The sequence below is a fragment of the Salmo salar genome, chromosome 20 (assembly GCF_965601325.2).
Source record: "Salmo salar chromosome 20, fSalSal1, whole genome shotgun sequence".
In the NCBI taxonomy this organism is placed as follows: Eukaryota; Metazoa; Chordata; class Actinopteri; order Salmoniformes; family Salmonidae; genus Salmo; species Salmo salar.
In genome coordinates, this window is record NC_138310.1 from 47,894,486 (window position 1) to 47,905,462 (window position 10,977).

Below are 10,977 nucleotides of genomic sequence, written 5' to 3' on the forward strand. Positions count from 1 at the left end.
TCACATTCCCAGTGGGTCAGAAGTTTAAAAATGAGTTTTAATGACTCCAACCTAAGTGTATGTAAACTTCCAACTTCAACTGTATGTTCTTTCTTATTGTGCAGTGGATTATAAAAATACCTGTATGCCTATGGATGTGTAGCTAGCCATCTAGCCAATCTGTGTTTGGGCCCTAAAACGTTTGGTATGAATATTAGTTCAGAACCTAGCTATGAACCTCAGCTATCATAGCCAGTTGTATCAACTTCAAAACACTCTAAATGACATTAATGAAGCCTATGGACTGAGTAGAATATATTTTTGTGCCAAGGATGCAAGTCGTATATACATGTAGTTATTACCAAGCATCCCCACATTGTAGCCTGTACATTTAATATAGTCACTGATCATGTACTCTACCTTGGGAAATAAAGGTGCAGTTCAGGTATGAATGTCTTTTAGATAATTTTTCAGTCACATCCAATACCAGGAGTATCAAATACCAGTCTTTGAATGACACTGTGTCTGCATGTATGTATTACAATTATACACTTCAACAGTGTTTACCAATCTTGGTCCTGGGACATCAATGGTTACACATTGTATCTAATAGACTAGAAACAGGATTTAACTAGTTAAAGGCTGATTTGTAATTCATATATACAGAAATAGAATTAAAAAAAATAGTACACTACACTTCCTACGCATCATGTAAATACTCTAAAACGGGTTCATCTCGATATCTAATGCCCTTCATCTGCATTGATCTGATGAACACAGGATAGGTGTAGTATTTCATCAAATGAGAGACTTAATTTCAACCAGTAGAGAAAGTGAAACGCTTTATTGAAAGAAGTTCATTATCTAAGTGTTATAAATACATGCATAAATATATTTGTAATATTATAAATACAAGTTCAATCTGTACTTCAATGCACATCTGTTGTGCATTATAAAAACAGAGGAAGAAAGAGGTGGTGAAAGGTGTAAGACAAAGGGAAAGAGGTAATAACAAAGGAGAGAAGGCAGCATATGATTAATGAATCATTGCTACCCAAATATTCTCAGTTCATCACAATTACATACGTGTCTCTAGCCGGCCCGAAGGTTATCTTAAGAGCGGGTGAGGTGGCGATGATGGGACTGGGAGTTGGCATTCTCTCACATCAAAACATATCTGCAGACGAGAGACAGATAGCATGTTTAAGCCTTGTTTTTATTTTTTATTCTAACATTGTTAGTCATCATAATCATCAGGTTAAATGCTAAACTGACCTTGGATCCTTAACTCTGGGACTACTACATCTCTGTCTGTATTTCAATGTAAAACATCTCTTTAATTTTACATTTACATTTTAAGAGTATTCTTCCAATACTTCTTGTTGACCTGACCAAGTGACCTCTATGTAGCCAGTTCAGATGCGGGAGGGGTTCACCGACACAGCTGATATAACCTAGAGGATTCCAGGAGAAGAGGAGAGAGGGATGAAGTGAAGGAGAGAGATTGTTTATTGAGAAAATAAGGTAGTTAAAGTGACAGTGTTCAACAGGAATCTGTGTGTGGCCTCACCTGGTGTCCACACCACACTAAGTGGCTGCAGAGTACTTTATGCTGAAAAACATGAACGGAAACACAAGAACATAGCCTGTTTTGTTTTTGTACAGACATCACACTCATACCTAAACAGCACCCTCACCTGAGAAGTAGAAATCAAAGGGAGAGAAACTGCGAATTGAATAACTGCAGTTGACATAGCTAAGTAAATGGAAGAATACTCTTATTGCAATGTGAATGGCTCTTAAAAGAGCCTTTGGTTGTGCATAGTGTAGTCTATGGTGTTACCAGGGAACAGCACCCTCTTCAAAGAGGTAGGAGGTGAAGATCTCCCGCACACAGATTGCCTCTCTTGCTGCGTTGTTGGATCCCATCCTTAAAACATCCTGCAGAGCAGCAGACTTTTCCTCTGGAGCTGCAGATCCCCTCCTGGTCCTTGTGTCCATCCTCATGAAGTTATGCAGGACACAGGTAGCCTTCACACACCTGAATTCCTCCAGCAGGCAGTCCCAGATGGCCATGGTCACCCAACCTTGCTGTGCCCTACACGTTAACTGTAGGCAATCATTTTGAAGGAATCTCCAGTTACAAGGTATCTGTAGGAATATGAAAGATAATGTAATTATTAGACTTTTACATCACCAGGTCATTGTAGATTACTAAAGTATAATATCCCTGAAAACAAATCATGATAACATTGGATTGAAAGATGCATGGGCACACATATATGCATGTGTAGCATATGACAATAACAGGATCATATCAAGGATAGCATCACAAATGAATACATACATTCCACTTGAAGCTTGATGATGAGTTGATCATTTGAAACAAAAATGTGCACCCCTTTGAGTCCCCAGGACTGAGAACCACTGCTCTTCATTGGGACCTCTTCATATGCAGACTGACTTTCATAGCTCTCTTTATCTGAGGACAGAAAACCTCACAAGAATAAGACTTCATTATAATCAAATTACACCGCACTGAATATTATATTATACTATTATATTATACTATTATATCCATCCTCACTTCTAGGGACAGGAACTACACAAAAGTACCTGCCCTATCCAGAATAAACCACTCTGACAGTTGGGCCTGCTATCCCTTCACCCTCCTCCATGGCTGTTAGCTAGCTACCTACGAATGCATTTTGAGTTTTTTTTACAGCGATAAATACATCAAGATAGCTAGCTAATATGACGTTAGGTAGATGGTGACATTTCATTCACTTAGCTAGCTATCTATACAGTATGTGAAGTTTGCTAGATAGCTAACCAACTAGCTAGCTCATTCAGCAGCTCATTTGAGTTAGCCTGCACTGTAAGCTAATTAGCTAATAATACATCGGTTTTTTTTATTTTTATTTTCGAGATGTATTTATTTACTTACTTGAATAGGTTCAGACCCCTTAACCTTTTCCACATTTTGTTACATTACAGCCTTATGTCAAAGCAAAAACAGGTTTTTAGAAATGTTTGCAAATGTATAAAATAAAAACAATATTCCCACTCGGGTCATGGTACTGACGGCTATTATGCTACAGCAGTTTGCTAAATATAGTTGATGGAATGAGCCGTTATCTGACGTTTGTACATGGTTACAGCCACAACAACACTGCCCCTGGGGGTTTCCCAACCGGTGATGTAAGGGGATTTTCCACCCAACCGAACAGCCACTTAAATCCATCCAACGAGTGTCGAACTAAACGCTCAATCGAACATGTGAGGCGACTCATTTTATCCATAACATATTCCCGAGATCATCGCTTACTAGAGAGGTAGAAGTTGTATGCTTTTTAAAAAAACGAAAGGCCAATTGAAGCATATCGGAGAGCGACTTTTTGATTGCAGTAGCCTACCGTTGCCACGAAATGATCGGTCTGGGGGAATAGGACAGAATTGTGTTTGTGTCTGTTTGTTTTTTTTAACTACTCGAACAAGCTTTTCACCTCCTGGACAAACATCGTAACGTGCCATGAGAAACATGAGTGTTCAAAACGGCACTTCAAGTAAGTGACTTTTCTTTTACATAAGCTAAATCGGAGTTATGCATCTACGGTGTTTGATATGTGTTGTCGGACGACATTCACATTGGCATGGACAGTAGTATAATTTTCATACATATTTTACACAGATATAGAGAATAGTGTAAAGTAAACGCATTGTCATGGGTCTGTGTCAAAAAGGGGACTGACTGCAGGGGCCCAGACAAGTGACCCAACAGTTTAAACGGCGCACTGCCATGCTATTCAATTGGCAGTTTGTGTTGTCACTCTGTCTTCCCAAGCGTGACTGACAGTTGAGTAGAGGGGTCAACACCCACTTCTGAGATATTACACTAGTCTTAGGCACTAGTCTTAGGTACTAGTCTTAGGTACTAGTCTTAGGCTACTTGTTAAACCTATACTATTACATTGTAATACATATACTTACCTGATATACTATTACAGTCATTGTCATAAATGTATTTAGTCTTACCTGTTACACCTATACTATAACATTGTCACAAAGTAATTATTCATGAGTTAACTTGCTTTTTTCTCCCGCTTTGTACACCAGCAAACGACTTGGGTGAGTAGGCTATTTATTATTAATAATTATTTTATAGCTTGTAGGCCTGTAGTCTACATACATAGGGCCTCCTTGGCCTATGCATCATGCTCATGGTTTCATGTAGCTGGTACTGCACACATACAGACATAGATCACACTCAGATGGCCTACACACCAGCTCCCTTTGCAGGCTCCTCATCCCACTCCCTTTACTTTTTAGACATCATTCAGGAGGTGATCTCTGCAGACAGAGGGTTTCCCTGTCATGTCCAGTCTGGTTTCTGCCTCCCCGGACCTCCTCATCCCCCTGTAGACTCTGACCTCCAGGCCCAGAACCACAGGGTCATGCTCAGGCAGACCCCCTCCTCAACGCCCCCAGTGCTGGTGCCAAGGGGCACGACCTCCAGGGTGAGTACCAGGCCTTTCGGGATCTAATACAAAAATATATTCAGCCACTCTTGAAGGAAAATATGTACAATAAATTATAATTTTTATTAGGCCATTGATTCATAGAGTTCAATAGAAAAACCGAGAGGTCGACTTGTTAGTTAGTGATTTGATTTGTTTCTGCAGCCTCTCGGGTACTCTTTATGGTCGCATCAGTTCACACTGTTAATGTCTCAGTTTGTTGTAATAGCTGGGAGATAAAGTCAAGAAAACAGCTAATGGGTTGATCTGAAGTATGTTCTTATCAGGGATGTGTGCTATCACTTTTTCATTGTCTAGTGGTGGGAACCAAGGCAGACAGACACACCTCAGGGCTAAGTGAAACTCAACTACTGACAGTTTCCATGGATAAGGAATGTGCACAACGGCACATAGCGTGGTGATTTGATTCACTGGTGCTTTGACTTCTAAGGCGGCCTTGAGCACCTTGTTGTTATGCCTTGGGTTGCTGTTCTCAAATAGTCCTGAACTCACAGTGAGACAATTGTGGTCTGTGTGTGTCTGTGTGTCAAAGTGGTGCCTTGGAATAGACTGTTAGCTGAGTTGACACACCCCCGTCTGCATGATGTGGTCTCTCGTGGGGGAGGTGGCAGAAAAAGGAGAGAAAGAGTGTCATCTGATTCCAACTTTCGTTTTTGAGTTCCCTTCCTTCCGGGACCCAACCCTTTCAGGGTGGAAGTTCACATTCTGAGGCTTTTCTGCTTTTCTAATTGGTCGATCTGCTGTAGATTATGTCAACTTCCTGTTTCCTGAGCATGCTGCTCCTGGCTCGATTGGCTCGATCCTAGCTGCTTTTGTGTAGAGGCTTTAAGGCATGCCCATAATATCACTCTTACACACACACACACAAACCGCCTGTAGACGTTACTTTGAAGTGGAGCACAATGATCTCACACACACCTCTTTTTGTTCATACAGCCTTATCAACTTCTGGCGGTTTGTTTAGACAGACTTGAGTTGTAGGACGGCTTGTAATAACAAAGGGTTTTAAGGCGATCCCTTAAGTCGGTCAGCTTGTTTTTCTTTGTTCCGGTTTGTTTTTGGCGAATAGTTTTTCCTGTTGCTGGTCTCTAGGGATTCTTCAAACGGGCTGTTAATTAGAAGGTATGTGGTTGAAGTTGGAGAGTTAAGGGCAAAGTGTGTGTGAGAGAGATTGCTTCTGTCTATAATGACCACAGGCCATTTTTTTTTACTGATATAAGTATACCACTTTGACGTATAAGAGAAACCAGGAGAAATGGGCAGACCGAGAGAGAGCAAGAGAGAGGGAGGCATGAAGGATGAAAAACAGTTGCCAGAGAGGACGGAAGTATAGAGGGGTTTACCAAAAACGGAAGAGAGATGCTCTCTAATTTAACGGTTGAGAGGGGGGCATGGCAACAGAATGTGTCAAATGAGGACATAGAAAGTGGTGTACTGAGAGGGAATATGTAGATAAATGATCTCTGAAAACGCCCTCAACCGTTTTATTCTCAGTACCGTCATGATGATGTTTTGGATACAAAATGAACTGTTTGTTATCTGCTGTGTTCTTTACATGGATTTTTAAACACGGCCATTGACTTTAAATGATGTCTCTCCGCAGGCGCCCTGCTTCTTCCCTCAGCCCCAGCACCCCTCTAGCACCAGAGATATGGCAGCACCTCACCCCACTCGTGGGGTCTCTCATTCGGGCTCAAACCGACGAGGACGGGGGTCCTCTGGTTCAGGGACTTCCAGGGGACCAGCGGGTCCCTCTCGACAGGCCCAGACAGACACTGATCTGTTGGAGCAGATCCTGGAGAGGCCCACCCTGGCTGTGGTGGAGCAGCCCAAGGAGAGAGGCATGAGGTTCCGCTATGAGTGTGAGGGCCGCTCGGCCGGGAGCATCCTAGGAGCCTCCAGTGGGGACTCCAACAAGACCCTGCCTGCTATAGAGGTACCCAATAGATCCATATTGTATTTGGCTGTATTTTAATTTACAACAACAACTTAGCAGTTGCAGTTAACACCCTTATTCTTGTGATAACTTCATGACCACTCAGTCAGAACCTTGGTTTAACGTCTCATTAGAATAGAACCTAGTCCTTATATTTGTTTCCTGCAAATTGTGTTCCCAATGTCTTCCCTAACCTGCACTGGATGTGTATGTCTGTATGGGAAGTGGGAGGGTTAACGGAATGTACCATCTATCCCAGAATTCCCCCCTTGTTGGTTTGGCTGCCCTCAACATGTAGAGCCTTGTAAGGATCAGGGGCAGAGGGGAATGGGGAGGAATTGAATGTAACTGAAATAGAAAGTACCCCACAAATCCATGTCTTTGTCTGATTTAAACACGGTTGATCCCCACCCACATACTACAATTCAGACCGCAGAACACTATCAGACAAGTGCCAAGCTTGACATTTGAAAGGGAGAGGCACTGAATCTGTTTTGGTTGTTCACCTTACATTTATTCAGTTTTAATCATGCTCTCACTTGTGTTGGAGGAAGAAAGACGGTTTGATTGATGCATACAGTATCTCTCCTCCTCTTTCTTTGTCCCTCCCCCCGCTTTCTCTCCCCATTTCTTTCTCTTCTTCACACTCTTCCCCCTTTCTCCTCCCTCTTTCAGCTCCAGGGTCCCATTCAGAACATAAAGAAAGTGATGGTCACTGTTTCCCTGGTGACCAAAGACTACCCGTACCGCCCACACCCCCACTGCCTTGTGGGTAAAGACTGTGCGGATGGTACCGGAATCTGTGTCGTCTGCTTTAACCCCCACAGCAACCGACGTCACAGGTACCCCTCTCTTTCTCTCCTCTATTCATCACTCTCTTTTCTTAAATTTCTCCCTTTGTCTACCAGAGGCCCATATCCTCTTTCTCATTCATCCTTCACCTTTTTTGGGGTGCTTTGCCAGGAAAGTGCACTGGGTTAGTGTAAACATGTCTGTTTTTAATGGTTGGTAACCAACCATGTTTTTTGTGCATCTTGCAGTTTCGCTAACCTGGGCATCCAGTGTGTAAGGCGGAAGGAGCTGGATGCCTCTCTAGAGAAGAGACGGAATCAGAAGATCGACCCCTTTAAAAGTGAGTAGAGCCCTGACACGCACATTAAGCACATCGCAAGCACACACAGAATGTATCCAATTACACACATCCAATATTATTGTACAATAAAGTTGTATTGTCATTAGCAGTAGGGTAATATCCTCTCCTCTGTCCTCCCAGCGGGCCACTCTAAAAGCATCGAGGACATGGACATGAACGTGGTGCGGCTGTGTTTCCAGTGTGAGCTGGAGTGGGTGGATGGAAAGAGGGACTTCCTGAACCCCATAGTGTCCAACCCCGTCTATGACAAGAGTAAGATCCCCTCCCAAACATCCTCCTGACACTGACACGACCACCTACACATGACTGCTTTTACATAGTCCTCTAACGTGATGCGAACCAGTACTGTAAGACCACAGCTATGTAAATGTACTTCCTGAACGATCCAGCAGGTGCTCAATGTGCGTATGTGTGCATGTTTACAGAGGCGACTACCACATCTGAGTTGAAGATCAACCGTCTGAACATTGTTAAAGGGCCATGCACCGGCAAGACTGAGATCTACATGCTTTGCGACAAAGTCCAGAAAGGTGAGATGCAGCTAGACTCCCAAGTTGTAATATACAACAGGGAAGTAAACTCCTGTTAAAACAACTAAATGGAAGTGACACATGACGTGTGATGACACCTCTCAGGAAATACATTGTTGAAGTCAAACAGCTTGGAGAACTATACAAGCTGATTGGTGTGTGTTTGTGTGTGTGTGTGTGTGTGTGTGTGTGTGTGTGTGTGTGTGTGTGTGTGTGTGTGTGTGTGTGTGTGTGTGTGTGTGTGTGTGTGTGTGTGTGTGTGTGTGTGTGTGTGTGTGTGTGTGTGTGTGTGTGTGTGTGTGTGTGTGTGTGTGTGTGTGTGTGTGTGTGTGTTGCCCGCTCAGACGACATAGAGATCATCTTTAAGAGGGGGCCTTGGGAGGCCAAGGCGGAGTTTGCCCAGACGGACGTCCACCGGCAGATCGCTATCGTGTTCAAGACCCCGTCCTACCAGGAACAGGACGTGGGGGAGGAAGTGGAAGTAAAAGTCTTCCTGCGCCGTCTCTCTGACCACATGGACAGTGACCCCGTCACGTTTACCTACCAGCCCAACAACACAGGTTGATACAACTTATGATGTTATATATGATATCATAATGCTGTGTTATAACATGTTAGGTGATTTATTTATTTTTTGATGCCGTGTTCAGATCCCTATGAAGTGAAGCGGAAGAGAAAGATAAAGACGGACATCAGCTTCACAGAGAGATCCTGTGTGGCAGGTGAGGATTGGCCTCGGCTCTCTCTCTCTCTCTCTCTCTCTCTCTTTCCAGCTTCAATTTCTGTGACCTATTTCAGGACAGAAAGTAAAAAGGAAAGTGAAAGAGAGAACAATGAAGGCTGCTTACACAGCACCCTCACAAAAACAAATGACTGCACAGCTGAGTGTCAATAAGGTGTTCTAACACAAGTCCTTTCTACCGTCCACAGCTCAGAATGTGGCTGCAGCAGAATCCTCCACCTCCCAGCCATTCGAGCCGTTCACCTTCACCCCAGCAGAGAGCTGGCTGGACCCAGAGGAGTTGCATCCTCCTACCCAGTCTGGGGCCTCCACCATGGGGGAGATCCACTACAGTGACCCCCAGGAGGACAACTTCTTGAATGAGTGCATAAGCCCAGAGGACATCAGTGTTCTCTCTCTACTTCTGGAGCCTCTGTTCCATGATCCTGCCCTCCTTGGCTTTGGCCAGGGGGTCAACTCCCTCTTTGCCCCAGGTGGCATGGACATGAACTTTAACCCCAACCAGTGTGAGTCTGGGCAGGACTTGGGCTACTACAACGACCAGCAGTTCAACCAGCTAGTCAACGAGAATCAGGCCTCTCTGATGCAGCCCCTCCCACTGTCACTCCCCAGCTCCGCCCCTCAGGGTCAGTGTGATAACGAGGGGTGTGATTTGGTCCAGGTGAAGACAGAGGGGGACCTATGAGGGCAAAACATACCCCCTTAAGACTGAATGTGGTAACCTCTGAACTTTAAGGGGCTTTTTATTGTGTTGCTCTTCAAACCAGAAGTTTAGGGTGTGTAGGGACCTAACTCTGTACCCTGTGACAGTCCTCTCACCCAAACAAAGTACAGTATGAGAGTTTGGAGACACACTGGTAATAGCAGTAGCTGAGGCACCTTGTACCCTAATGGTGTGGTTACCCCTTACCCCCAAAGGCCTCGCTGGACGAGGCTATAATCCAGACCCGTCCCCCCTTCCCACACACGACCACTACCAGGCCCTAAAAGAATACATTTCAAAATGTCTGTCCAGACCCAAGCCTTTGAGTGTCATGTGCTGCCTTCACCATGCTGCTAACGTTAGCCTAAGGCTAATAGCCGTGATCAGCACAGCACCCACAGATGACATGTAGCTTTAGCATGTAGCTTTAGCATGTAGCTTTAGCGCCTCCGGGGAGACCAGAGTGATACTGGTGGAGGCGAGTTGCCCTTCCAATAGGCTAGCCATGGATGATAAAAATGGTTCCTACCTACCCATTGTCGAATACTACCTGTGGTGATTAGGGGACCATCCAGTACTCTGACCAAATACAAAATGGACACTTAAACTCAACTCTTGTCTGCCTTATCAGTTTTCCTTGTCAGGCTCCGTCTGTGTATATATTGTGGTTGAGGCAGACTTCGACAAGAACCTGCAGGAAATCCCTGAATTGAGGATTCAACTAAAGGAAAGCATAACTAAGGGCTCGATTCAATCCATATCGCGGATGTTCAGCGCTATAGCGGGATTGAAAATTAAAGGTAATTTCCAATTGAGCCGACATGTGCACCGTTTACCATGAATGCAGTCTCTGCGAATGTGCCATCATTGCCTTTAAATGTATTTTGCGCTGTAGCGTGGATCTTCAGCACTACAGATTGAATCGAGCCCTAAGCATTTAACTGTCGATGCAAGACAACCTGAAAACTACCCCTCTGTGGATAAATTGTTAAGTTAAAGGGACCATCTATCAAAGGCTGTTTATTTTTCACTTTCCATATGTGATATATTCTTTATTGTGTAGTCAAAGTCATTCTCTGTTGACTGGTATTTGTCGTTTTTGAATGTTGACATCAGTTTTAACCTCTGGCTCACCTGTTGACTCTGTTCATTATAATAACCAATATTCATGTACAGTAGAAACGACCATAGTCCAATGCGCTGTCGTTCCTAGTGTCTACCTCTGTCGTGTTGCTGTAAGTGATATTCAGTTAAACATGTTCAGTGTATGTTCAGTTCCTTAACAGATCCATAGCTTCTTTGTATACTCTATGCCAGACTCCTCCCTTCATACTAGCCTGTTGATTGTTGTCATTAGTCTTTCAAAAATAAAATGATTGCAAGTCTTCATCTTAAA

At 43.8% G+C, this 10,977-nt stretch overlaps 1 protein-coding gene and 1 long non-coding RNA gene across 6 annotated transcripts; one reads left to right on the forward strand and one right to left on the reverse strand.

Moving 5' to 3' along the window:
- Nucleotides 1-804: 804 nt before the first annotated feature.
- Nucleotides 805-3,064, reverse strand: LOC123729242 (uncharacterized). Of its 3 annotated transcripts, XR_006760958.2 has the most exons (6): nt 2,927-3,064; nt 2,327-2,461; nt 1,823-2,130; nt 1,550-1,591; nt 1,332-1,433; nt 805-1,156 (listed from the first exon to the last, which is right to left on the reverse strand). It is a non-coding gene; the product is annotated as an uncharacterized LOC123729242 (long non-coding RNA). The 3 variants fall into 3 exon arrangements; XR_014381860.1 differs by having other exon boundaries at nt 1,550-2,130; XR_014381859.1 differs by having other exon boundaries at nt 1,332-2,130.
- Nucleotides 3,065-3,212: 148 nt separating this feature from the next.
- LOC123729241 (transcription factor RelB) lies at nt 3,213-10,977 on the forward strand. Of its 3 annotated transcripts, XM_045703521.2 has the most exons (11): nt 3,213-3,545; nt 4,096-4,107; nt 4,309-4,496; nt 6,121-6,453; nt 7,129-7,295; nt 7,494-7,585; nt 7,727-7,858; nt 8,032-8,136; nt 8,481-8,696; nt 8,787-8,858; nt 9,067-10,977. In XM_045703521.2, exons 1-11 carry the CDS (start codon nt 3,512-3,514, stop codon nt 9,561-9,563), a joined length of 1,848 nt encoding a protein of 615 aa, XP_045559477.1. In that variant the 5' UTR covers nt 3,213-3,511; the 3' UTR covers nt 9,564-10,977. The 3 variants fall into 3 exon arrangements, with proteins under 3 accessions (XP_045559477.1, XP_082822609.1, XP_045559478.1); XM_082966483.1 differs by lacking the exons at nt 3,213-3,545; nt 4,096-4,107 and having other exon boundaries at nt 4,145-4,496; XM_045703522.2 differs by lacking the exons at nt 3,213-3,545; nt 4,096-4,107; nt 4,309-4,496 and adding an exon at nt 5,359-5,639.

Bases quoted from the DNA above. Each gene is read 5' to 3' on its own strand.
- LOC123729241 (XM_082966483.1), top strand. From the start codon at position 4,194: ATGCTCATGGTTTCATGTAGCTGGTACTGCACACATACAGACATAGAT. The intron at 7,586-7,726 runs GTGAGTAGAGCC...CTGTCCTCCCAG, and splicing joins GAAGATCGACCCCTTTAAAA to CGGGCCACTCTAAAAGCATC. The intron at 7,859-8,031 runs GTAAGATCCCCT...GCATGTTTACAG, and splicing joins CAACCCCGTCTATGACAAGA to AGGCGACTACCACATCTGAG.